Source organism: Oncorhynchus tshawytscha, linkage group LG03 (genome assembly GCF_018296145.1).
Source record: "Oncorhynchus tshawytscha isolate Ot180627B linkage group LG03, Otsh_v2.0, whole genome shotgun sequence".
NCBI classification, from domain to species: Eukaryota; Metazoa; Chordata; class Actinopteri; order Salmoniformes; family Salmonidae; genus Oncorhynchus; species Oncorhynchus tshawytscha.
Window position 1 is genome coordinate 8192172 of NC_056431.1, and position 27677 is coordinate 8219848.

Below are 27677 nucleotides of genomic sequence, written 5' to 3' on the forward strand. Positions count from 1 at the left end.
CTTGGTGTGGGCTAGCCTGTGCTGGGCTTGGTGTGAGCTAGCCTGTGCTGGGCTTGGTGTGGGCTAGCCTGTGCTGGGCTTGGTGTGGCCTAGCCTGTGCTGGGCTTGGTGTGGCCTAGCCCGTGCTGGGCTTGGTGTGGGCTAGCCCATGCTGGACTTGGTGTGGGCTAGCCTGTGCTGGGCTTGGTGAGGGCTAGCCTTAGCTGGGCTTGGTGTGGGCTAGCCTGTGCTGGGCTTGGTGTGGGCTAGCCCATGCCTGGCTTGGTGTGGGCTAGCCTGTGCTGGGCTTGTTGAGGGCTAGCCTTAGCTGGGCTTGGTGTGGGCTAGCCTTAGCTGGGCTTGGTGTGGGCTAGCCCACGCTGGGCTTGGTAAGGAATGGCCCCTGTTGGGCTTGGTTTTGGATGGGCCGTGTTGGGCTTGTGTGGGCTAGCCCGTGCCCACCTTGCCCACCAAATATTTTCATGTTTTCTGGGTATGAATGTTACATTGGCATTTTACCAGCGTTGACATGTAAAAGGACAGAGACTTGGAAAAACCTGTTGCTGACACATGAGCTGGAGATACACATGTCAGCAGGGCCAGTCTGGACTTAGGAGGCCCAGGAAATAACAGTCTCTAATTAAGCAAAGGGATTTCACACACTCAGCACAAGTATTTGTGTTGCTAAAAGAGAGAGAGAGCTAAACACAGAGAGAGACAGTGACACATAGAGACATACAGAGAGACACACACAGAGCAACAGAGAGAGAGAGAGAGAGAGAGAGAGACACACAGAGAGACACAGAGAGAGAGAGAGACACACAGAGAGAGAGAGAGAGACAGAGAAAGAGAGAGAGAGACACAGAGAAAGAGAGAGAGAGAGAGACACAGAGAAAGAGAGAGAGACACAGAGAAAGAGAGAGAGAGACACACACAGAGAGAGGCACACAAAGACAGGGAAGAGACGGGGACAGCCATAGTTGTGACTTATCCTGTGTCCTTAAGTGACATATTGCATGTGTAATTGGAGTGTAATGAATGAGGGAACAATCTTGCATATGTTCATAATTTCAATGTCTTTATTTTTCTTTAAAAAATTATGAAATTATAAAAAGTTGACATTATTCAACAAGGTAAAACAAACACATATAAATATTTGAGTGTGAATGTTTGTTTTACATTTTTCGCCCTGCACTAAATAATAATAAATATGATGCTCTGGATATATGCCCAGTTTAGTTTCCATGTTTTACAGTGCAGTTCAGGGTATGACAGAATCACTCAAAACGTTTCAGAGGGTCAAGAAGTGGTGTAGGTTTGGGCCATTTAGTTGGTGTTGGTGAAGGCCTGGTAGAGGGCGGTGAGCTGGGCCTTCAGGTCCTGGGCGTAGGGGTCCAGCTTGTCCTTCAGGTCCTCAGCATAGGGGGCCAGGCTCTGCTGCACCATCTGAGCTCTGGTGGTCAGCTGGCTCTGGAGGTTCTCGGCCAGGGGGGCCACTCTCTTCTGGAAGTCCTGCAGGTGCAGGTCCACTTTCTGCTTCAGCTCATCTGTGTAGGGACCCAGCTGGGACTGCAGCTCCTTCACACTCTGCTCCAGACTCCCCTTCAGCTCCTCACTCTTCTGGAGCAGGGTGGCCCTCAGGGTCTCGGAGTCCAGGGACTCTGCATAGGGAGCCAGATCCTGTTTCAGCTGCTCCACTCTCTGCTGGACTTGGGTCTTCATCTCCTCTGCGTAGGGCTCCAGTTTCCCCTTGACACTGCCCAGGTCTTGCTCCAGACGCTCTCTCAGCACCTCAGCCTCCTGGGTAATCTTGGTCATCAGGTCCTTGGCTGCAGGAGGAAGCTGCTCCTGAAGGGAGACTGCGTATTGGCTGGCCACGTCAGCGCTCTCTGTGATGCGGTCACTGCAGGAGAGGAGAGGGGTCTGGTCAGGTCAGGATTCTAGTTTTATTTATTGATTTTATTTTACTTACTGTAACTAGGCAAGTCAGTTAAGAACAATTTCGTATTTACAATGACGGCCTACCCCGGGCAAACCCTCCCCTAACCCAGACGACGTGGGCCAATTGTGCACCACCCTATGCAACTCCCAATCACAGCCGGTTGGGATACAGCCCAGGATTGTCTGTAGTGATGCCTCTAGCACTAGAATGCAGTGCCTTAGACCGCTGCGCCACTCAGGTGACTAGTACTCTGAGAGGGCTTCCACTACAGACATTACACACATGTTATGACAACTAGATCACAGGTCAAATGACTTACTTGACATCCTGTCCCAACTGAGACTTCCTGATCATCTGGACGGTGTCATCTGCAGTTTTTGTTGCCTTGGCGACGTAGTCCCAGAAGGCATCTGTCAGCTGCTCCAGCTGTGGCTTGGGCTCATCGGCATAGAATAGGTTAGCATGGCAACCTGTTGGGGCATGGAAGTAGAGTTAGTTCCTGTGAAACTGCTAGTTTAACCTGACCTGCTTTATGACCTTACACTGTTCAAGGAGCTTGAAGTAGGCCAGGTTTAAAATAATAATCATTCTAATAATCTTGTTGCATTCAAAAGGTTTCAATGAATTTTTTTTACAGAGTAGTTATGGTTGTGGTAACATTAGATGTTACTTACCAGAGAGTATAGCAATTGCAAGCACCGCCAACACCTTCATATTTGCGTTTCTCACTGAAACAGAAACATCACTAATCAATTACACTTCAAATACATTTGAATCTTAGAAACCTAAAATCCTAGTTTCTCAACACCTTGTTTTAAATCTCAGCATTGGCCTCACCTGTTTTTTTCTTGGTGTATCTCTGTGTATTCAGTCAGTCTGTGTGTCTATCAGGCCAGTGCCATGCTGTATATATAGTCGAAACCAGAGCTGTAGATGTAAGCCCAAAGTCCAGGAGTCACTGCCATGTCACCTCTCTTCCTGCTTCTGCTACAACTCCTTGCTGGCTGTCATCACATGACTGTGCGGTTACTATATTGACATGCACACACACACACATACAATACATTATTTTGTTACGTTCATATTCATTCTCTGAGCCTGACAGACTGAACATAGACAGACCAGGCTTGATTAACCTGGCTTTGATTTAACTTCAATATGTTTCCTTTGGGAATCTCCCCCACCAACACCATGGTCCTTTTTATTGGTTATAATCTAATTAGACAACTGTGCATGGTCCTTTTTATTGGTTATATTCTAATTAGACAACTGTGCATGGTCATTTTTATTGGTTATATTCTAATTAGACAACTGTGCATGGTCCTTTTAATTGGTTATATTCTAATTAGACAACTGTGCATGGTCCTTTTTATTGGTTATATTCTAATTAGACAACTGTGCATGGACCTGGACCCTTCTACTGAAAGCCTCATTCTAGAGAAGACAAAGTCGGGGATGCAACTTTCACTGGGGACGGAGGACGGGGGGGGACATCTTGACATTTTATTTTTGTCGCCCACAGTTTTATCATTGGAATGTGATACAAAACAGCCAACTGTGTACTTTAGGACCATGCGGACATCTCAGAGCGGTTGGGTAGTCTGTTTGGAGTGTTTATCCGACTGGATAAAAAATATATAAATAATTTTCTAAAATATGCCACCCACTTCTAAAACCCCTGCTTACAGTAATACTAATGAGTAAAGGTATTTCACTGCTGATGGCCAGCAGATAACCTTAAACATGTCCACACCACAGACACTTTGTAATCAGGTCAAGCAATAAGACCACAACCACATATATAACACTAACTAGATTATACGGATGCTGGCATTAGTACATTTCACTTTTCAATTTGGTGCTTTTCGACAAGGACATGATTTCATTCTAGACATCCTGGCGTTTGTTCAGCCATCAACAGTAGCATCCCAACGGTTGTGTCACCTCAACTGCCAACACAAACCTATAGCGCAGTGTCAACCTTCACACATTTTAGACATCACTGGGGTCAGAGGTTATTTGAGGTGTTGAACGTTGCACTGTAGTGCATTTACATAGGGAATAGTAGATTCCAGGCAACACCCTCTCCTTGTTCTACTCTCTATAGAGTGGCACTGTGATGGTTTGTAATAAGGCACAGTGGGCAGATAGGAGGTTTAGAACTCAACTTCTGACTTCAAAACTCCAGATTACCAGGATGTGACATCATGAATAACCCAAGTGATGTAGAATGAGTGCTGTGAAGATTCTCAATCTGGCCATTCTCTGGGTAGATTGATCCACCTTTTTGACATGGTAATGTTGTTCCCAGACACTTCTTTGCGCAATAACCTAGGGGCGAGGTTATGACAAGGTCAATTACCAGTATAGCACAGTAACCCACTATCCATTTAAACAGAATAACTACAGTATGACAAAGGGGGAGCTTTACTTTGAAAAATGGAAGTCTACTGTAACATTTAATTGATTCCAAATAAGTTCCTAGACACCATACATTATCTACTAGCTATTGTGAAATCACATCTAATGAATGGACTGGGCCCATGTGGCCCCTAACATTAGACCCTATCACAGTGTGTATGGGCCAGGGTCAAATGAACTTTGGTCAGACAACTGACACATGGAAGTGCTTGAACACATGACCTCAAAGTTAAACTGAAAACTATATCATAGAATATATTCTGGGAGTCAATGCCAGCTGGCTGGACATCAAACTTAAACTGACTATAAATCAATACCATATCTGATCAGACTGTGATACTTCATGAAGGTTGGGAGGAAGGTGTTGTCTGGACAAAGTGCTATTTATGTCTGAGAAATGGCTGTGATTGGCTCAGAGAATGGCTGATTCGATCTGAGACTTTCTGTGCCATCAAGGAAAAATCCATGAAACCAACCTGGTGTGAACCAGATACTCACTATCAGCATTGTAGAGTTGTAGCATCATATATAAAGACCAAGATACATTATGGTTGAGAGAAAGGAACAGGCTAGTGTATGTAAAAGTGCATAAGCCTCAATACAACACATCTACCCTCAGATGATACTAACAGTAACAGACCTGTATAGCTGCAAGGCAACAAGTGTCCCGCTGCACATGTATCACTACTGCATATCATTGAAAAACTATTGACAAGGGGATTGAATGGAGATGTGTTTATCAGCATGCAGTCCCAGGAGATTGGTCTTCACTGAGTATCTCTGATCACTACTTTATGTTCCAAACTCTGTTTGCGACACTTTACCCAGAGGTGATGATAACGCAGTGCTCTCCTGTGCGCTCTGGGTCCAGGGGTTCATTGGGACAGGTCCAGGGTGAGTTGTAAGGACATAACTGGGCTGGGTCAAGTAGACAGGTGCTGAGTGGTGCACTGCGGTCTGAGGGTTTATGATTTGGAGCACTGCTGACAGCGAGGCACTGGCTCCTGGACTTTGTGTTCCTTACTGTCCTGCTCACTATATATACAGGCCAGGACACGGCTGAAACTACAGTCACTGCAGACTGGACTCAGAGATACACCAACACACTCATACACAAAGACGGTAAGCTGGATTCTACAAGTCCATGGTATTATTTGATAGCATTCCATTATGTTTTTTTTCTGGTGGATTACAATGTTTTAAGTGATTGTTGCTTTATTTCACAGAATCTGATTGAGAGTCATGAAGGTTCTTGTGGTGCTCGCTCTGGCTGTATTCACTGGTGAGTGGGATACAAGAATATTTCAGATTATAAGTGAAATTTATAGAGCTGAAGTACAACAAACTAATACCTTCCATAAATCTACCAAATTCATTTTAAGTCAATAGTCAATAATAACCACGGCAGAGGGAATATACTTTTCTAGTTACCTTAATGCCCCAACAGGTTGCCATGCCTAACCAGTAATGACCCTGAAATATACCATTTCACAACAACTAACTCTTCTGCTACGCCCCAACAGGTTGCCATGCCTAACCAGTAATGACCCTGAAATATACCATTTCACAACAACTAACTCTTCTGCTACGCCCCAACAAGTTGCCATGCCTAACCAGTAATGACCCTGAAATATACCATTTCACAACAACTAACTCTTCTGCTACGCCCCAACAAGTTGCCATGCCTAACCAGTAATGACCCTGAAATATACCATTTCACAACAACTAACTCTTCTGCTACGCCCCAACAAGTTGCCATGCCTAACCAGTAATGACCCTGAAATATACAATTTCACAACAACTAACTCTTCTGCTACGCCCCAACAGGTTGCCATGCCTAACCAGTAATGACCCTGAAATATACAATTTCACAACAACTAACTCTTCTGCTACGCCCCAACAGGCTGCCATGCTAACCTGTTCTACGCTGATGAGCCTAAGCCACAGCTGGAGCAGCTGACAGATGCCTTCTGGGACTACGTTGCCAAGGCAACGCAAACGGCCGAAGACACCGTCCAGATGATCAGGAAGTCTCAGCTGGGACAGGGTGTCAAGTAAGTAATATGATCTGTGATGTAGTTGTCATAACGTGTGGAATGTCTGTAGTCGAATCGCTCAGATTACTAGGATGGGGACCTGAACTGACCCCCCTCTCCTCTCCTCTCCTGCAGTGGCCGCATCACAGAGAGTGCTTATGTGGCCAGCCAATACGCCATCTCCCTGCAGGAGCAGCTCCCTTCTGCAGCCAAGGACCTGATGACCAAGATTACCCAGGAGGCTGAGGTGCTGAGAGAGCGTCTGGAGCAAGACCTGGGCAGTGTCAAGGGGAAACTGGAGCCCTACGCAGAGGAGATGAAGACACAAGTCCAGCAGAGAGTGGAGCAGCTGAAACAGGATCTGGCTCCCTATGCAGAGTCCCTGGACTCCGAGACCCTGAGGGCCACCCTGCTCCAGAAGAGTGAGGAGCTGAAGGGGAGTCTGGAGCAGAGTGTGAAGGAGCTGCAGTCCCAGCTGGGTCCCTACACTGATGAGCTGAAGCAGAAAGTGGACCTGCACCTGCAGGACTTCCAGAAGAGAGTGGCCCCCCTGGCCGAGAACCTCCAGAGCGAGCTGACCACCAGAGCTCAGATGGTGCAGCAGAGCCTGGCCCCCTATGCTGAGGACCTGAAGGACAAGCTGGACCCCTACGCCCAGGACCTGAAGGCCCAGCTCACCGCCCTCTACCAGGCCTTCACCAACACCAACTAAATCACAAACACTTTCCTCCATCTGACTACTCTTGCCCTTTTGAAGACTGTATTCTCCCTTCAAAGTCTTAGAACATACCACCGTTGTCAATAGAATGAGGGCGAGTTTACAAAGATGAACTTGGTAATGCAGAACAGGCCCATTCTGTATTTTGTATAAACTGAATTGGCTCTGATGAGTCAATGACATCTTTGTATTTTGTTTGTTTGTTATCTGAAGGTTGGTCAGTGACTGTGCCATGTTGATGTTGTTAATTTATGGAAATAAAAAGCGAAACTAAACATAACTTAAATGTATCGTGTCTGATGTGTCGTGTCTATGATGCTAATTTAAATCATTTCAGCTACTTCCCCAAATGATAAAGTGGTGATAAGGGTATGAGGTGGAAAGTCATATTAGCACATTCAAATAGTACAGAAACATTGTCCAATAAGACTGGTTGCATGTAGGACTACTGTATGCCGCTGATCCAGTCATCTCTCTTCAACATATCACAGCATAAACAAATCTTGAATATGTTTAAATATTACATTAACATTTTAGTCATTTAGCAGATGCTCTTATCCACAGCGATTTACAATTAGTGCATTCATCTTAAGATAGCTAGGTGGGACAACCACATATCTCAGTCATAGTAAGTACATTTCTTCTCATTAAAATAGCTAAATATCTTACTCAAAGGGAGAGTAAAAGCTATTAGGATTATAGCCTGCAGTGTTTGTCTTGGAAGTGGAAGCCATAATTACAACCTCTGTGTTGTGATAATTGTGTTGTTTGTTCTATAACCTGTTAGTTCATATGCCTTGACACAGTGATATATAGACCTGTAGCCGAGACAATAGGAAGACACAGTGGCAGAATAAATTCAACCGCACATTTGTTTCATCACAAAACCGGAGAGCAACATCTGTCTGGTGAAGTCCACAAAGCATATTGCATTTAACAAACAGTTACATGACCTACAGCATGGTCAATCAAGTTAATATTTCCGACATTTTCAAACTACTGAACAACTATTGATTTAGAACAGCGGAGTTACTGCAGTTCCCAAAGAAAACAGGAGCCTCCACTATTCCAGCACCATTTCAACTTCAACATTTCAAAAACCTCAAATCACTGATGTTTAGTCTAATACAGTTGCAACTAAAAGACTCCCGAAACAATTTAGTCCAATCAACGCAAGCTAAAAATCATGTGGCTGTCCATGGTGATTGTGTGTGTGTGTGTGTGTGTGTTGTGTGTGTGTGTGTGTGTGTGTGTGTGTGTGTGTGTGTGTGTGTGTGTGTGTGTGTGTGTGTGTGTGTGTGTGTGTGTGTGTGTGTGTGTGTGTGTGTGTGTGTGTGTGTGTGTGTGTGTGTGTGTGTGTGTGTGTAGAAAAACATGTTGACTCACCCTACTTGAAGAGAAACGCCAATGTCATCCTGCTCTCTTTCATGTTGACGAAACGGTCTATGACTATCATACAGTACACACTTTTAGTTGTTGTTGTCCTAGGCTACTGGGCTAAAATGCTTGCTTGCTAGCCTAACTTCCTTTCATGTGCAACAATTAGCCAGTTAGTTAACATTAGCCTACTACTCCCGAGTGGCGCAGCTGTCATCTCCTGAGTGGCACAGCGGTCTAAGGCACTGCATCTCAGTGCAAGAGGTGTCACTACAGTCCCTGGTTCAATTCCAGGCTGTATCACATCTGGCCGTGATTGGGAGTCACATAGGGCGGTGCACGATCGGGATAGGCCAGGATAGGCTGTCATTGTAAATAACAATTTGTTCTTAACTGACTTGCCTGGTTAAATAAAAAATTAAAACATCTACTGTAGCTACATATTGAACTCCCATCCTCTGAGGCCAGGGGCACAATGTATGAATTAACATTTGGAACCAAATCCCTATCTCCATCCATGGCTAATTTAATCAAGAGAAGGCCACCAGAGGACAACAACACAATGAGATGCAACAATCCAAGTTTTTTTTCTTTTGATGTGGTGTGAATCCAAATCCAAACTGGATTCCCTAAACACTTTTTATTGGTGCGCCAGGACCAATCACAGTTGAGTTCACTCAGTTTAGCTCGAAATATATAAATTATTGTATATGTTTTATTGGTACATTTTGGGGGGAAAGGCTGGCTTCCCTTGGCATCCATGAATACACACCACTGGCAACAGCTTGCTTGCTCCTTCAACATAGTTTTAGAATGAATGCCATCTAGTGGAAGTTCATTGTTAATTCAGAGAATTATAAAGCCCTGTGCAATGATGGTGATTTACTGACCTCTTCACAGAAATCAGAAAATAACCATATATACAATGACCTGACAAACAGTCATGTACAGCTCTCTCTACTCCCTCCCCCTCCTCTCCCTCTCCCTCTGAATTACTTGTAAAAACAACACAGTCCTGTAACACTATCTGAAATCCTATCACACCCCACAATCCCAAACCCCCTCCAGAGGTGGGTATGGAGCATGTTCAGAGCTGTCTCTGCATGTCTGATGATGTACCTGTATCACCCATCCTCCCCCTCTCACCCTCCGGCTCTGCCAGGGCTCTCCCATGCTGCCTCACCCAGAGGAAAACAAAATTCCTTGGCTCTGCCCCAAACTGCCACTGGCACCAGTAACCGTTAACCCTGCTGGGTTAGCCATGAACTTCCTTTGTTCAACATCATTACACTATCAACCTAATATAAATGGCCTGTCAAACGCTTTCTACTGGCCATACTGTTAACCCTCCAAACACTGTTAGACAAGCATATTAATTGTTTACTCTTACCTGCATTGGGTAGCAGAACGTCCATAAAACAACTCTGTGATAACAGGGAACATGACAACTCAGCATAAACCAAAAGTGGATGTTGATTTAGATCTTTGCCTGGTAGTAAGACTGTAAAACAAATCTCTGAGATCTGCCTTATTGCCACAGGGGTTCTGTGATGATAGACTGAGTAAAGGGCCCACATCTAAGCCTATAATGAACTGGCAAAAGGCTAATAGATAAGAACGACAAGAGACAAGTACGGAAATGGGCCTTACAGTGTTCCTTATGTTCCTTGGAGCAGCATTTTTACATGGTGAACTGTGTTTGATTTATGGTCCTTGTTGTTTGCTAGTGAACGGACACTGTATGTCTATGTAAAAAAAGGGCATTGGAGGTGAGGTCAACCTATTGTTCGGTGCAAGTTGCCACCTGTCAGCTACAAAAGCAAAATCAGTGAGTCAGAAGCAGATGACTGACCACACACACACGGAGAATGGAATCAATCCTTCAAAACAGGACCCAGCTGAGTGCCCTTTGGCCCAGACACAGCCAGTTGTGGTGACATCACAGACTCATGTGAAGTTAGAGGTGAGAGGTCTCACTCTGACCAGAGGTGACCAACTAACCACAGACCACAGTCCTCCAGCTCCCGTCACACCACTCCTGACTCCAAGATGAGCTGGCTGGGGTTATGAGAGTTCACTGCTAACCGACAACCTCTCACACACTGCCCTGGTAGACGCATATTACCACATCACCCATCCTTACAATGAGAGGGAACAAAGAAGTATATATTTTTAGGACAAGAGGAAGTGTCTTCTGTTACAGAACTCTGTAGAAGTTGGTCGGTCTGTCTGTTTACAGCTAGTTATGCCGTACCATCATTCTTCTTATTCTCTCTTTCACTTCCCTCTCGTTCTCTCTCCCTGTTTCTATGACCCCAATGTTCATGCCTTGAAAGCCATTACAAAAGCTCTACTGCACTACTCTTCATAACAGCTGTGCTGCTATCCCTGTCCCTCGATGTCCCAGTTTTAATAGGACATGTCTGTCTGTCCCAGCAGGGAGAGCAGCAGTGGGTATTGAGTTCAGCTCAGGCTGAGACATTTAAATACAAAGAGTGAACCAAACCACAATCAAATCAAATTGTATTTGTCACATGCTTCATAAACAACAGGTGTTGTCTAACAGTGAAATGCGTATGGGCCTTTCCCAACAATGCAGAGAGAAAAAAAATAGAAAACATTATGGAAAAATAATAAACACGAGGAATAAACACACAATGAGTAACAATGTGCAAGGGTAGCAGGTAATTAAGGTAGATATGTACATATACAATACCAGTCAAAAGTTTTAGATCACCTACTCATTCAAGACTTATTCTTTATTTTTACTATTTTCTACATTGTAGAAATATTCCAGGTGAAGCTGGTTGAGAGAATGCCAAGAGTTTGCGACATCAAGGCAAAGGGTGGCTATTTGAAGAATTTCAAATCTCAAATATATTTTGATTTGTTTAACACTTTTTTGGTTACAACATTATTCCATATCTTCGTACTCTAATGAACTTATCCTCTGCAGCAGAGTCAACTCTGGGTCTTCCATTCTGGTGGGGGTCCTTATCCCCGGATTCCTACCGCAAACTAAACATTTTCATCTGGATCTTCACAACTAGCTAACCGCAATCCTGGATGACTACTCCTGGCTAGCGTTTCCATCCCAGAGCAAGCACCAATTTAGCTTGAAGCTAGCCCGGCCAGGGCTCCTGTGCTACCACCGAAGCATACTCCTGGGCTACAATATCGGCCTGCTAGTTACCAAGAGCTACTTGGAACCCTACTAATTCCACTACTGGTCTATCGACGTCACCGCACAAAGATGCAAAAACAGACTTACCCCCATCGCGACACCCCCTCCCCCAAAGGCTAACATTCTAGCCCCTGCTATCTGCTAACTGCTAGCCCTTGCTAACTGCTTGCTTGCTAACCCGGTCTGCTAACTGCTAGCTTGCCCTGGTCTACTAACTGCTAGCCCATGCTAATTGCTTGCTTGCTAACCCGGCCTGCTAACTGCTAGCTTGCCCTGGTCTACTAGCTGCTAGCTTGTTTAGCTCCGGCCTACTAACTATTAGCATGCTAGCCTGCTAACTGTCTGAATCGCCGTGTCCCCAGCCAGCCAAACCACTCACTGGACCCATATGTTCTCTTGGCTACGCATGCCTCTCTCTAATATCAATATGCCTTGTCCATTACTGTCCTGGTTAGTGATTACAGTCTTATTTCACTGTAGAGCCTCTAGCCCTGCTCAATATGCCTTAACCAACCATGTTGTTCCACCTCCTACATATGTGATGACATCACCTGGTTTAAACATCTCTAGATACTATATCTCTCTCTTCATGACTCAATGCCTAGGTTTACCTCCAATGTACTCACATCCTACCTTACCTTTGTCTGTACACTATGCCTTGAATCTATGCTATCGTGCCCAGAAACCTGCTCCTTTTACTCTCTGTTCTAAACGTGCTAGACGGCCAGTTCGTATAGTCTTTAGCCGTACCATTATCCTACTTCTCCTTTGTTCCTCTGGTGATGTGGAGGTTAATCCAGGTCCTGCAGTGCCTAGCTCCACTCCCACCCCCCAGGTGCTCTCATTTGTTGACTTCTGTAAACGTAAAAGCCTTGGTTTCATGCATGTTAACATTAGAAGCCTACTCCCCAAGTTTGTTTTACTCACTGCTTTAGCATACTCTGCCAACCCAGATGTCTTAGCCGTGTCTGAATCCTGGCTTAGGAAAACCACCAAAAACCCTGAAATCTCCATTGCTAACTATAACGTTTTCCGCCAAGATAGAACTGCCAAAGGGGGCGGTGTTGCAATCTACTGCAAAGATAGAAAGTAATACAGAACTCTGCAGGCTAAGTCAGCACCCAAACAATTTGAGCTTCTACTTCTAAAAATTCACCTTTCCAGAAACAAGTATCTCACTGTTGCTGCTTGCTATAGACCTCCCTCTGCCCCCAGCTGTGCCCTCGATACTATATGTGAACTGATTGCCCCCCATCTATCTTCTGAGCTCTAGGTGACCTAAACTGGGACATGCTTAACACCCCGGCCATCCTACAAACTAAGCTTGATGCCCTCAATCTCACACAAATGATCAATGAACCTACCAGGTACAACCCCAAATCAGTAAACACGGGCACCCTCATAGATGTCATCCTAACTAATTCGCCCTCCAAATACACCTCTGCTGTTTTCAATCAAGATCTCAGCGATCACTGCCTCATTGCCTTAATGCGTAAATGGGTTAGCGACCAAACGACCACCCCTCATCACTGTCAAACGCTCCCTGAAACACTTCTGCGAGCAGGCCTTTCTAAACGACCTGGCCGGGGTATCCTGGAATGACATTGACCTCATCCCGTCAGTAGATGATGCCTGGCTATTCTTTAAAAGTGCCTTCCTCACCATGTTAAATAAGCATGCCCCTCTCAAAAAATGTAGAACTAGGAATAGATATAGTCCTTGGTTCACGCCAGACCTGTCTGTCCTTGACCAGCACAAAAACATCCTGTGGCGTTCTGCATTAGCATCGAAAGGCCCCGTGTTATGCAACTTTTCAGGGAAGTTAGGAACAAATATACACAGGCAGTTAGCAAAGCTAAGGCAAGCTTTTTCAAACAGAAATTTGCATTCTGTAGAACTAACTCAAAAAAAGTTCTGGGACACTGTAAAGTCCATGGAGAATAAGAGCACCTCCTCCCAGCTGCCCACTGCTCTGAGGCCAGGAAACATTGTCACCACCGATAAATCCACTATAATTGAGAATTTCAATAAGCATTTCTATACGACTTTCCATGCTTTCCACATGGCTACCCCAACCCCGGTCAACTGCCCGGCACCCTCCACACCAACCCACCAAAGCCCCCACCATTTCTCCTTTACCCAAATCCAGATAGCCGATGTTCTGAAAGAGCAAAATCTGGACCCCTACAAATCAGCCGGGCTAGACAATCTGGACCGTCTCTTTCTTAAATTATCTGCCGAAATTGTTGCAACCCCTATTACTAGCCTGTTCAACCTCTCTTTCGTATCGTCTGAGATTCCCAAAGATTGGAAAGCTGCCGCGGTCATCCCCCTCTTCAAAGGGGGTGACACTCTAGACCCAAACTGCTACAGACCTATATCTATCCTACCCTGTCTTTCTAAGGTCTTCGAAAGCCTAGTTAACAAACAGATTACTGACCATTTCGAATCCCACCATACCTTCTCCGCTATGCAATCTGGTTTCAGAGCCGGTCATGGGTGCACCTCAGCCACGCTCAAGGTTCTAAACGACATCATAACCGCCATCGATAAGAGATATTACTGTGCAGCCGTATTCATCGACCTGGCCAAGGCTTTCGACTCTGTCAATCACAACATTCTTATTGGCACACTCGACAGCCTTGGTTTCTCAAATGATTGCCTCGCCTGGTTTACCAACTACTTCTCTGATAGAGTTCAGTGTGTCAAATCGGAGGGCCTGTTGTCTGGACCTCTGACAGTCTCTATGGGTGTGCCACAGGGTTCAATTCTCAGGCCGACTCTCTTTTCTGTATACATCAATGATGTTGCTCTTGCTGCTGGTGATTCTCTGATCCACCTCTATGCAGACGACACCATTCTGTATACTTCTGGCCCCTCCTTGGACACTGTGTTAACTAACCTCCAGACGAGCTTCAATGCCATACAACTCTCCTTCCGTGGCCTCCAACTGCTCTTAAACGCATGTGTAAGCCATGTGTCTTACTCACATTGGCTATGGAGAGCGAGATCTCACAGTCATCCTGAACAGCTGGTGCTCTTATGCATGTTTCAGCGTTGCTTGCCTTGAAGCAGGCGTAGAAGGAATTTAGCTGGTCTGGTAAGGTCGAGTCACTGGGCAGCTCACGGCTGGGTTTTCCTTTGTAATCCAACAACCCTAGGAACCTGTTGGAACATAAAAACCTAATTCAATGCGGTTTCCACATTAAATGTGGGAGAAAAATAACTAATGATAGAAGCCGGTCAGATATCACAAAAGGATTGTATGACAACAGATTGTGAGGTTGTTTGGATTCAATTACTTCAGTAATCCTCTAAAATGTGTGCTGAACAGGACTGGACTTGTCATGCTGCTGAATGCCCACTTTTTCCTATCTGACACACCCATACTGTGACATAGAGTATAGGAAGCATGTGGAATTCTATGCATCAAACTGAGACACATTGTAAACATCTGATGGGTGATTTGATTTTATGTTACATATTTTTTTATCCAGTCAAGTAATGTGTAAACTAAGATGGTAAAAAAATGTGGTATGTGTCCTCAAATTGCTTGTAGTCAGAAGAGAACACATGCACTGCAGTGGCTGTACATCTCAATATATGCTAGCTGCCTAGATATATACATATCCATTCTGACCAATCAGTGAAGAGATAGAAGTTGACTCCTAGAGGTTATCGCATACTATCAGGCTCTGAACAAACCAATCAATTCCAGTTTGTTTCTTGGGAGAAGGCTTCTTGTGATTACAACACAGAGAGGAATGTCTAGTATTGGCAGCAGAGGTAGCGTACCTGCTGGACCATTATTGGTAAAGGTCATCGGTACTGCTGGAATCAGTAGTGGTGCTGATAACAAGGGCTATATATGGCCAGCATTGCACATACTGTATATAGACTTTCATTACCTGAGTATAACAATGACTTAACACAAGATTCCTCATTATGAAAGCTCTGTTGTTGTACCACTGGGGCTTTCCAGAACCCCTTACAAGACCCAAGATGTTAACTTTCACCATACAACACCATCTCTAACCAAGCCTTAACTATGCTTAGATCTTACTATGCCTGACTAAATTCCTGAGCAGAACATATTCAGGTCAAATCTGATGTGATAAACAAGCAATAATGCAAGGACATTGTTGTTGATCAGGATGTGGCCTTGATGTACTTCCATTGTATTCATCAGTTGTGTAAAGTACTTAAGTAAAAATACTTAAAAGTCCTACTTAAGTCGTTTTTGGGGGTATCCGTATTTTACTTTACCATTTATATTTTTGACTACTTTTACTTTTACACATTCCTAAAGAAAATAATGTACTTTTTACGCCATATATTTTCCCTGAAACCCAAAAGTACTTATTCAATTTTGAATGCTTAGCAGGACAGGAACATGGTCCAATTCATACACTTATCAAGAGAACATCCCTGGTCATCCCTACTGCCTCTGATCTGGTGGACTCACTAAAAACACATGCTTCATTTGTAAATGATGTTGGTGTGTGCCCCTGGCTATACGTAAATAAATAAAAACAAGAAAATGGTTCCGTTCTGGTTTGCTTAATATAAGGAATTTGAAATGATTACTGTCTAAGTACTGTATATTTTAACAATTACATGTAGTTTTGATACTTAAGTATTTTTAAAACCAAATACTTTTAGACTTTTACTCAAGTAGTTTTATTTTACTGGGTGACTCACTTATACTTGAGTGTCACGTCTACTCCCGCTTCCCCTCTCCGGCGCTCAATGTTGCCAGTCTACTAACCACCGGTCAAGGCAACCCTTCATTACGCACACTTGGCAACCCTCATTACGCACACCTGTGCCCCATCATGAGGCACACCTGGACTCCATCACTACCCTGTTTACTTCCCCTTTATCTAGCACTCCTTTGTTATCACCCACCAGGAAATAATGTTTATGTTTCCATGTTAGATGCTGCTCTTGTATCGGTCCATGGTTGTTGTCATTAAACTCACTAACTGCACTTGCTTCCTGACTACCTGCGTCTATGTTGCAGAATATTGCCTCGGCGAACAGGGAGACCTACTTCGCCATCACCATGATCAACTGGCGCAACTGGGGACGGCGATGGATGAGGTCCTCCGCGTTCTTCAACATCTAGATCTTCCCCAAGGGGTGTCACACACAACGAACGAAGGATCCTCTACCATGAATCGACCCAGCGAGCCAGCACCCCAGCCCATTCAACAGTCTGCATAGGTCAGCGATGCCCGTTTGTCCCTTTCAGACAAATGTGACGGGACTCCATCCAAATGCCATGGCTTCCTCCTCCAGTGCTCCCTCTACTTTTCTCATCAAACGGGAGCCCCCACCACCGAGAGGTCCAAAGTTGCCACAGTTATTTCCCTGTTGACCGGCGGGTGTGGGAGAGAGGAGAGGAGGAGCTGGGTTCCTATGGGAGGTTCATGGCTCTGTTCAGAGGAGTTCAATCATCCACCGGACGGCAGAGAGGGGGTGAGCGACCTACTCCAAATACGGCAGGAGGACCAGACTGCTGCGGAGTATGCCCTCTCCTTTAATAGAGTGGCAGCATCCAGCGGATGGAATGAGCCGACACTCCACACCTTATTCAGAAGAGGATTGCATGAGGGAGTCCAGACAGAGCTGGCATGCCGAGACGACACCCTCTCATTGGACACCGTCTGGATAACCATCGCCTCTCTCCCTCCTTCGTTGACTGATCTGAGTCAGAGTTTGAACCCATAGAGGTAGGGACCACACATCTCCCTGTGTCTGAGCAAAGCCGTCAGAGACAGCGGGGCTCTGTCCCTATTGTGGCCAAGAGGGACACAAGCTTCAACAGTGTCCGCTACATTCTAACCCGAGAGTCAGTAGATCAGAGGGACGGTCCAGTGATCATCCGTCTCCTGGGGTAGGTGTGAGTATTCCATCTTCACTCTCCGCCAAACTTTTTTTTAGTATCAATATCACTGGCTGTCCCTCATGTTTTGTTTCCACAGCTCTATGTGAACTCGGGTGCCGCTGGGAATTTTATTGACCAGGCCCTTGCCTCCTCCCTGAACATAACATCATACCCTCTCTCCTCTCAGTTTCCAGTTCAAGCGCTGGAAAACTGACCACTGGGATCTGGCACAGTCACACACATCACAGCATCACTCACAATCACCGTGGGACTCCTGCACAAAGAAAGCCTCCCCTTCCTCATCATCCAGGCACCCGTACACAGTCGTCCTCAGCCTCCCTGGCTGAGGATGGAGATTACGGCCTGGGGCACTCGGATGCCGGAAGACCTGCTTCCCTTCCACGTCGGTTGAGAGTCCTGTAGTTGCCCTCCAGGACAACATCCCGAAGGTTTACCAGGATCTCCGGGAGATTTTCTCCAAGACCCACGCCACCTGTCTCCCTCCTCATCACCCCTGGGACAGTGCCATCAACCTACTAACAGACTCTGCGCCTCCATCCAGGAGGCTCTCCAACAGGGTTTCATTCCCCCATCCACCTCCCCTGTGTCAGCTGATATCTTCTTTGTGGCCAAGAAGGAGGGGGGGTCTTCATCCATGTATTGACTACAGAAGTCTCAATGCCATCAACACCAAGTACCGCTACCCCCTCCCGTTGGTGCCAGCCGCCATTGAACAGCTCCATAGGGACCAGTTTTTTTTTTACCAAGCTGGACCTGCGGAGTGCCTACAATTTGATCTGCATCCAGGAGGGGGATGGAAGATGGCCTTCAGCACAGTGTCTGGGCACTACGAGTACTTGGTGATGCCTTATGGTTTGGCCAATGCTCTGTCGGTGTTCCATGCATTCGTGAACGGTCAGCCTCGCTTCCGGCCGCAATCTAATGGGCTTGTGAGAGGATGAACCAGGATCTGGGTAGGTTCCTGAGCAGTGTTTGTGTCGCCAACTCCATTCTCCTGTAAGTCGCACTGCTCCAGAGAATCCCAGGCGGGCTCCGGCACTCTCCCTGGGTCGACCGACCACCTCTCTATTTCGTCCCATGTTGTCACCTCCTCCAGATAGTGCTGCTCCTTACCACGCTGCTTGGTCCTTGGTTGGTGGGTGATTCTGTAATGGCCGTTGTTGGTGGAAGGAGAGGAGGACCAAAGTGCAGTGTGGTAAGTGTTCATATTCATATTTATTTAAACTCAGAACACTAAACAAAATAACAAAGAGAATGAAACGAAACTGAAACAGTTCTGTAAGGTAACGAAAAACACTAAACAGAAAATAATCACCCACAAAACACAGGTAGGAAAAGGCTACCTAAGTACGATTCTCAATTCGAGACAACGAACGACACCTGCCTCTGATTGAGAACCATACCAGGCCAAACACATAAACACAACATAGACTACCCACCCCAACCAAACTAAAACAAAGGAACTAAGGTCAGAATGTGACAACTGCAGTCTATGTGATCTATGAACTCTTTGTTGCCCCTCACGCCACTCTCTCTACCGCCCACTTATAATCCTTCCTACTGCACCCCAGCTCTATCCCCAAGCCCTGACATGTCCCTGGGAACAGCAGTATCTCCCACTCCTATTTTGTTTTGCACTGATCTGTTAGCCTGGGGAGTTCTTGTTTTGAGGAAATAACAGATGTTAACATTTAGTGCCTTCAGAAAATATTCATACCCCTTAACTCATTCCACATGTGTTCAAAATGAATGCAAAATGGATTACATAGATTTTTCTCTCACCATTTACACACAATACCCCATAATGACAAAGTGAAAACATGTTTTAAAACTTTTGCAAATGTATTCAATTAAATACAGATATCTAATTTACATAAGTATTCCCAAACCTTTGGCAGAGATTAAAGCTGTGAGTCTTTCTGGGTAAGTCTCTAAGAGCTTTCACCCCTGGATTGTGCAACATTTGCCCATTATTCTTTTCAAAACTCTTGAAGCTCCGTCAAATTGGTTGATTATTTTCAGGTCTTACGATATATTGTCAAGTCAATGTCGCCCTTCCCTGCAGTCAAATGACCAAATCGCCCGATAGTGTCCTCATGGGTGAAATGTTATTCATATTTTTCATAATCAACATAAAAATAAAGGAAATCTGGTGTTTCTATGTCAAACGATGTCATATTTCAGTCTTCTGTGATGTATAGAAAGTGTAATATTGGGATGCAAACTCAAAATGTAATACAACTCTATATCTGACATGGTACAAGCCATGTGTGTGAGGTGTATACTTTTGTTTCAAAGTAGATTTGTTTAAGACTACCAAAAAACACTCTGCATGACCCTCATTTAGCCCACTGCAGTAAATAGTTATTAAATCAAATCAAATCAAATTTATTTATAATGCCCTTCGTACATCAGCTGATATCTCAAAGTGCTGTACAGACACCCAGCCTAAAACCCCAAACAGCAAGCAATGCAGGTGTAGAAGCACGGTGGGTAGGAAAAACTCCCTAGAAAGGCCAAAACCTAGGAAGAAACCTAGAGAGGAACCAGGCTATGTGGGGTGGCCAGTCCTCTTCTGGCTGTGCCGGGTGGAGATTATAACAGAACATGGCCAAGATGTTCAAATGTTCATAAATGACCAGCATGGTCGTATAATAATAAGGCAGAACAGTTGAAACTGGAGCAGCAGCACGGTCAGGTGGACTGGGGACAGCAAGAAGTCATCATGTCAGGTAGTCCTGGGGCATGGTCCTAGGGCTCACATCCTCCGAGAGAGAGAGAAAGAAAGAGAGAATTAGAGAGAGCATATGTGGGGTGGCCAGTCCTCTTCTGGCTGTGCCGGGTGGAGATTATAACAGAACATGGCCAAGATGTTCAAATGTTCATAAATGACCAGCATGGTCGAATAATAATAAGGCAGAACAGTTGAAACTGGAGCAGCAGCACGGTCAGGTGGACTGGGGACAGCAAGGAGTCATCATGTCAGGTAGTCCTGGGGCATGGTCCTAGGGCTCAGGTCCTCCGAGAGAGAGAGAAAGAGAGAATTAGAGAACGCACACTTAGATTCACACAGGACACCGAATAGGACAGGAGAGGTACTCCAGATATAACAAACTGCCCCTAGCCCCCTGACACATTAACTACTGCAGCATAAATACTGGAGGCTGAGACAGGAGGGGTCAGGAGACACTGTGGCCCCATCCGAGGACATCCCCAGACAGGGCCAAACAGGAGTCAAAACTGTAACTCTCCCACTCAGGAACATTCACTGTCCTCTTGGTAAGCAACTCCAGTATAGATTTGGCCTTGTGTTTTTGGATATTATCCTGCTGAAATGTGAATTCCTCTCCCAGTGTCTGGTGTAAATCAACTGAACCAGGTTTTGCTTTAAGATTTTGCCTGTGCTTAGCTCCATTCTGTAATTTTTTTGATCCTGAAAAACTCCCCAGTCCTTAACGATTACAAGCATACCCATAACATAATGCAGCCACCGCTATGCTCGAACATATGGAGAGTGGTACTCAGTAATGTGTTGTATTTGATTATACCCATTTTCCCCAAACATAACACATAACCTAATAGGAGAAAAAGTGAATTGCTTTGCCAAATGTTTTGCAGTATTACTTTAGTGCCTTGTTGCAAACAGGATGCATGTTTTGGAATATTTGTATTCTGTACAGGCTTCCTTCTTTCCCTCTGTCAATTAGGTTAATATTGTGGAATAACTACAAAGTAGTTGATTCACCCTAATTTCTCTCTTATCACAGCCATTAAACTGAAACTGTTTAACATCACCATTCGCCTCATGGTGAAATCCCTGAGTGGTTTTCTTCCGCTCCGGCAACTGAGTTAGGAAGGACGCCTGTATCTTGTAGTGACTGGGTGTATTGATACACCATCCAAAGTGTAATCAATAACTTCACCATGCTCAAAGGGATATTCAAAGTCTGCTTTCCTATTTTTACCCATTTTTACCCAATAAACCAATGCAAGGCTTTGGAAAACATCCCTAATAATAATTCTGGTAGAAGATCCCTGCCGGGGTGGCAGGTAGCCTAGTGGTTAGAGCATTGGGCCAGTAACCGAATGGTTTCTGGATCAAATCTCTGAGCTGACAAGGTAAAAATCTGTTGTTCTGCCCCTGAACAACAAGGCAGTTACCCCACTGTTCCCTGGTAGGCTGCCATTGTAACTACACATTTGTCTCACTGACTTGCCTAGTTAAATAAAATAAATTAAGATATTCCATGGCTCATGGTTTCAATTTCATTCATGTAGACTACTTACCCAGTCTGGTCATTATGGAGACAGTGCCTTTCAAATGAATTTGATTGGTGACCATCACGGATTCAAATAGCCCAAGGGGGTAGTCAGTTGAAATAAACTGATTGAAGACCATTTGAGCTGCCTGACAAGGATCTCCTGGCGCCAGCAGTAGATTATAATTGGCCAAATAATTGTTCTCTGAGACATTTAATTGTATTGCCAAAACGGATTACATAAAATACATGTGAAAAAGCCAAAGACCACGAAGGAAATGTATAAATAAACAGAATAAGCCACAATCACATCTAAGAGTTCTTCAAACGAGTTTCTTTGTTTCAAATAGACTACAGGTTTTTTTCATAGAAGCACAGACTATTGTTGTTGACGTGCATCATAAACTATATATTGCACAATCACAATACAGCCAGCAACAACGCTAAGAGATGATAACTTCGAACGCGGAGTGGCACATCTTGTGGAACTAACCACGAGCCGAGCCGCACATCCTCACATGCGCGCGCTCTCCAGCTACAGGCGCGCGGCCGTCCCAGGACAGTATAAAAATTCCAGCGAACTGTCCCAAGAGCACGGAAAGAACTGGATTTCTTAGGTGAGTGAGGAGTGGGGACAACTAATGGGCACCGTATAGTCTACAAACGCGCTTTAGTCATGAGTGAAAGAGCTAGTTTTTAGTAGAAATATAAAGCATCTAGTAGGCGAGATTTCATACCGAGATAGAAACTACTTATAAATTATTGCATTAAGGTTAGGCTACTGTAGCCTACACATTGGCATTGCAAAGCAAGTAATTCATCTTCTGACTGTAGTGTGCAGATTAACCAGACCAAATGTATGGTAAAACTGTTAAAAATATATTATTTGTAGGGGAAACTACAATACCTTATTAGTTTTTTAGCATAATGACTGGATTTAAAGTTTCATCTGAAACTTTTAATTGCATAGAACTAGTTTAGTTGCTATTCTAAAATAGCTCAGTGAGTACAGTTATGGACATTTAGCGCCCATGAAAGGTTATTTTTCCTATATAAAGTATTCTACTTTCTTTAAAAAAATATTCTGCCAATTATTCCAATGTATTACCATTGTATCTTTGTATATCGTTGTATTTATTTTCTATAGCTTTGATAGACAACCACTGTCTGACATGGGTATGTGTCTGTTTTCATAGGTGTATCTGTCTGTCAATCAATCATGAAGGCTGTGGCAATAATCCTTGTTCTGGCAGTCATCTCTGGTAAACCTGGGTTTATACTGTTCCCTTTTGACACTGTTATCAATTTATACAGTGCCTTGCAAAAGTATTCATACCCCTTGAATTTCTTCACATTTTACTGTGTTAGAAAGTGGGATTAAAATGGATTTAATTGTAATTCATTACAATTAACGACTATTTTTGTTATAAATTGTTTATTAATCTTTTTTTTAAATGTTTGAATTTGTCTTCTACTTTGACATTACAGAGTATGTTGAGTAGATTGCTGACAAAAAAATGACAATGAAATACATTTTAATGCCACTTTGTAACACAATAAAATGTGAAGAAAAGGCACTGTATATACAGTATATATATATTTAGTATTAGTAAACTGTATATACAGTATATATATATTTAGTATTAGTAAACTGTATATACAGTATATATATATTTAGTATTAGTCAACTGTATATACAGTATATATATATTTAGTATTAGTAAACTGTATATACAGTATATATATATTTAGTATTAGTCAACTGTATATACAGTATATATATATTTAGTATTAGTCAACTGTATATACAGTATATATATATTTAGTATTAGTCAACTGTATATACAGTATATATATATTTAGTATTAGTCAACTGTATATACAGTATATATATATTTAGTATTAGTCAACTGTATATACAGTATATATATATTTAGTATTAGTCAACTGTATATACAGTATATATATATTTAGTATTAGTCAACTGTATATACAGTATATATATATTTAGTATTAGTCAACTGTATATACAGTATATATATATTTAGTATTAGTCAACTGTATATACAGTATATATATATTTAGTATTAGTCAACTGTATATACAGTATATATATATTTAGTATTAGTCAACTGTATATACAGTATATATATATTTAGTATTAGTAAACTGTATATACAGTATATATATATTTAGTATTAGTAAACTGTATATACAGTATATATATATTTAGTATTAGTCAACTGTATATACAGTATATATATATTTAGTATTAGTCAACTGTATATACAGTATATATATATTTAGTATTAGTAAACTGTATATACAGTATATATATATTTAGTATTAGTCAACTGTATATACAGTATATATATATTTAGTATTAGTCAACTGTATATACAGTATATATATATTTAGTATTAGTCAACTGTATATACAGTATATATATATTTAGTATTAGTCAACTGTATATACAGTATATATATATTTAGTATTAGTAAACTGTATATACAGTATATATATATTTAGTATTAGTCAACTGTATATACAGTATATATATATTTAGTATTAGTCAACTGTATATACAGTATATATATATTTAGTATTAGTCAACTGTATATACAGTATATATATATTTAGTATTAGTCACTGTATATACAGTATATATATATTTAGTATTAGTCAACTGTATATACAGTATATATATATTTAGTATTAGTAAACAGTATATATATATTTAGTATTATACAGTATATATATATTTAGTATTAGTCAACTGTATATACAGTATATATATATTTAGTATTAGTCAGCTGTATATACAGTATATATATATTTAGTATTAGTCAACTGTATATATATTTAGTATTAGTCAACTGTATGTACATGAATGCATTTACTGACTCCTTGCTGAAATCAGTCTTTAAGATCAACTCTTACAATACTCTAACACTTGTATAATTAGGCTTCATACTGTACCAAGGGTCCACACTCTCATTACCAGACTGGATTGAACCCCCCTGATGGTGTATATTATGGACACCTCGCCTCAGAGCTCTCTGTCTCCCCCTGCAGGCTGCCATGCCCGCGCTGTGCGCCAGGCAGAGGCCCTCCAGAACCACTGGGAGGAGAACGTTGAGCGCTTCTGGACCTACGTGTCTGAGATCAACAGCAGAGCCGACGGACTGGTGGAGAACCTCAAAGCCTCCCAGCTCAGCAGAGAACTTGAGTGAGTGGCACATTGTAACACTATTTCATTCTGAAGTGATATAGGCTCATACACTTTGCTTCATCGCTCTCCATTATCACCTTGTGCTGTGTGACTGTCCCTGACCATGCCTCCCTGCTTTCCTCCTCTCTCCCCAGTCCTCCCCCTGTGTCCCTGACCATGCCTCCCTGCTTTCCTCCTCTCCCCCCGTCCTCCCCCTCTGTCCCTGACCATGCCTCCCTGCTTTCCTCCTCTCTCCCCCGTCCTCCCCCTGTGTCCCTGACCATGCCTCCCTGCTTTCCTCCTCTCTCCCCAGTCCTCCCCCTGTGTCCCTGACCATGCCTCCCTGCTTTCCTCCTCTCTCCCCAGTCCTCCCCCTGTGTCCCTGACCATGCCTCCCTGCTTTCCTCCTCTCTCCCCAGTCCTCCCCCTGTGTCCCTGACCATGCCTCCCTGCTTTCCCCCTCTCTCCCCCGTCCTCCCCCTTGTGTCCCTGACCATGCCTCCCTGCTTTCCCCCTCTCCCCCATCCTCCCCCTGTGTCCCTGACCATGCCTCCCTGCTTTCCCCCTCTCTCCCCGTCCTCCCCCTGTGTCCCTGACCATGCCCCCTGCTTTCCCCTTTGTCCCCCGTCCTCCCCCTGTGTCCCTGACCATGCCTCCCTGCTTTCCCCCTCTCTCCCCCGTCCTCCCCCTGTGTCCCTGACCATGCCTCCCTGCTTTCCCCTTTGTCCCCCGTCCTCCCCCTGTGTCCCTGACCATGCCTCCCTGCTTTCCCCCTCTCTACCCCGTCCTCCCTCTATGTCCCTGACCATGCGTCCCCTCTTTCTCCTTTCCCCCATCCTCCCCCTGTACCCCTGTGTCTCCTGATTTCCCAGACAATGCCTCCCCTCTTTCTCCTCCGTCCTCCCCCCTGTACCCCTGTGTCCCCTTATCTCTACCTCTACCCACTTTATGACCATCTCTGACCATGCCTCCCTCTCCGCAGCACCCTGATCACTGACACCGTGGCTGAGCTGACCGTGTACAGGGAGGACATCCAGACCAAGTTGGGGCCCTACGCCCAGGACACAGCCGCCCTGCTGGGCCAGGACCTGCAGCTTCTGACCACCAAGCTCCAGACCGACATGGTTGACGCCAAGGAGCGCAGCACACAGTACCTGGGAGAGCTCAAGACCATGATGGAGCAGAATGCTGATGATGTCCACAACCGCGTCAACACCTACACCCGCAAACTGAAGAAACGCCTTAACAAGGACACAGAGGAGATCCGCAAGTGAGTATAGATGGCAACAGCTAATGTACTGTAACAGCTTGATCCAACATAGAATAATATGTCTTCCAAGTGATGCTAACCCCCTCTGCCTCTCCCACCCAGCACCGTGGCTACCTACCTGGGAGAAATCCAGTCCCGTACCTCCCAGAACATGGATCTCGTGAAGGAGCGTGTGGAGCCCTTTGTGAGTCAGGCCCACGACACCGCCGCCCAGAGGCTGGGCAGCTTCACTAACCTTCTGAAGAACCAGGCCCAGGACCTGAGCCAGCAGGTCTCCACCCAGGCTGAAGACATGCGCGAGCAGCTGAAGGCCACCGCCGAGGACCTGCGCACCACCCTGGAGGGCAAGATCGATGAGCTCAGCAGCCTGATCGCCCCCTACGCCGCCAAGATCCGTGAGCAGCTCCAGACCGCCATGGACAAGGTCAAGGAGACCACCGTCTAAATGGACCCAGGGGAGGGAGGGGTTTGGAGGACTGGTGTCCCGCCACTACACCCCTGTTTAAGTAGGGGTGGGGGTTGTGAAGCACTGTGCCACCATTCACCTAGCTACCACAGAGAGGAGGAGGGAGTTAAGTGTTACTGATGCTGTTTTCACTGTGTTGGCACTGTGTGTTTTGGTTGAGGGGGGTTGATAGAGAGAGAGGGGTGAGGATGACAGAGCTTTGAAGGGTTCTTGAGCAGACAAACAGTCCTTTATGTCTGTTCAGGCCTGTTCAAACACACAAGAGGCCATTGTTTTTAACCTGCTTCGCTTGTCTTCCTCGTTATAAGTGCTCTAGATGTCTCCTACAAATTTTTCTACTAATCTGCATCAGGTTTCTAAGGCTGCTGTATGGGATACAAGTGGGGTTGAAACAGTATCTAACAATCGTGAGCCAAATTGTCTCCGGCCCATTCCAGCGCTGTCCTTCATTTCAATAACTGCACTGAATTAAGACTGGGCTTATCTCCAGCACTGGCATCAGTCTGTCCAGAACCAAAGGAGCAGAACCACTCCGTTCCTTGCTTGTCTGTGATTCTGTATCTACACCTGCTTTGTAGGCTCTGTATTTGTTGTGATTCATATAGGAGTGTATTTACTATGACTGTGATATGACGCGAATATGACAATGAAACTAAAAGGTATACTTCACAGGGTCCATATATTACCTGTCTGTATTAATTCAGTTTGGCCAGAGTGTCTCTGCCACTTCACAATGTAACACACCCTGCTGCTCACTGTTCGTCTGGCTGTCTGGCTGTTTGGCTGTTTGGCTGTCTGGCTGTTTGGCTGTCTGGCTGACTGCAGTGTGCTCCCCAGCGCTGCGGAAATAAAATATGCTTGTTGCTCAATTGCCAGTGTGTTCTTTACTTGTCAAACATTTAT

The 27677-nt window shown here is 44.3% G+C and overlaps 3 protein-coding genes and 1 long non-coding RNA gene across 4 annotated transcripts; 3 read left to right on the plus strand and 1 right to left on the minus strand.

The window, feature by feature from the left end:
* Positions 1-1036: 1036 nt before the first annotated feature.
* On the minus strand, positions 1037-2820 carry LOC112226597 (apolipoprotein A-I). The gene is made up of 4 exons (XM_024391033.2): positions 2759-2820; positions 2596-2649; positions 2241-2391; positions 1037-1882 (listed from the first exon to the last, which is right to left on the minus strand). Exons 2-4 carry the CDS (start codon positions 2633-2635, stop codon positions 1306-1308), a joined length of 768 nt encoding a protein of 255 aa, XP_024246801.1. The 5' UTR covers positions 2636-2649; positions 2759-2820; the 3' UTR covers positions 1037-1305.
* Positions 2821-5364: 2544 nt separating this feature from the next.
* On the plus strand, positions 5365-7376 carry LOC112226604 (apolipoprotein A-IV-like). The gene is made up of 4 exons (XM_024391045.2): positions 5365-5464; positions 5569-5624; positions 6246-6396; positions 6514-7376. The coding sequence occupies exons 2-4, from the start codon at positions 5585-5587 to the stop codon at positions 7088-7090; spliced, it is 768 nt and encodes a 255-aa protein (XP_024246813.1). The 5' UTR covers positions 5365-5464; positions 5569-5584; the 3' UTR covers positions 7091-7376.
* On the plus strand, positions 5631-6042 carry LOC121841380. Its single transcript, XR_006080380.1, has 2 exons — positions 5631-5789; positions 5866-6042. It is a non-coding gene; the product is annotated as an uncharacterized LOC121841380 (long non-coding RNA).
* Positions 7377-22354: 14978 nt separating the features above from the next.
* apoeb (apolipoprotein Eb) lies at positions 22355-27643 on the plus strand. The gene is made up of 5 exons (XM_024391059.2): positions 22355-22444; positions 23024-23089; positions 24903-25056; positions 26021-26308; positions 26411-27643. Exons 2-5 carry the CDS (start codon positions 23047-23049, stop codon positions 26751-26753), a joined length of 828 nt encoding a protein of 275 aa, XP_024246827.2. The 5' UTR covers positions 22355-22444; positions 23024-23046; the 3' UTR covers positions 26754-27643.
* The last annotated feature ends 34 nt before the right edge of the window (positions 27644-27677 follow it).

Coding starts and splice junctions, on each gene's coding strand:
- LOC112226597 (XM_024391033.2), bottom strand. CDS start 2,635: ATGAAGGTGTTGGCGGTGCTTGCAATTGCTATACTCTCTG. Junction 2,392..2,595: donor TGCAATTGCTATACTCTCTG/GTAAGTAACATC, acceptor ATGCCCCAACAG/GTTGCCATGCTAACCTATTC. Junction 1,883..2,240: donor CAGTTGGGACAGGATGTCAA/GTAAGTCATTTG, acceptor CCTCTCCTGCAG/TGACCGCATCACAGAGAGCG.
- LOC112226604 (XM_024391045.2), top strand. CDS start 5,585: ATGAAGGTTCTTGTGGTGCTCGCTCTGGCTGTATTCACTG. Junction 5,625..6,245: donor CGCTCTGGCTGTATTCACTG/GTGAGTGGGATA, acceptor ACGCCCCAACAG/GCTGCCATGCTAACCTGTTC. Junction 6,397..6,513: donor CAGCTGGGACAGGGTGTCAA/GTAAGTAATATG, acceptor CCTCTCCTGCAG/TGGCCGCATCACAGAGAGTG.
- apoeb (XM_024391059.2), top strand. CDS start 23,047: ATGAAGGCTGTGGCAATAATCCTTGTTCTGGCAGTCATCTCTG. Junction 23,090..24,902: donor TGTTCTGGCAGTCATCTCTG/GTAAACCTGGGT, acceptor CTCCCCCTGCAG/GCTGCCATGCCCGCGCTGTG. Junction 25,057..26,020: donor CAGCTCAGCAGAGAACTTGA/GTGAGTGGCACA, acceptor CCCTCTCCGCAG/CACCCTGATCACTGACACCG.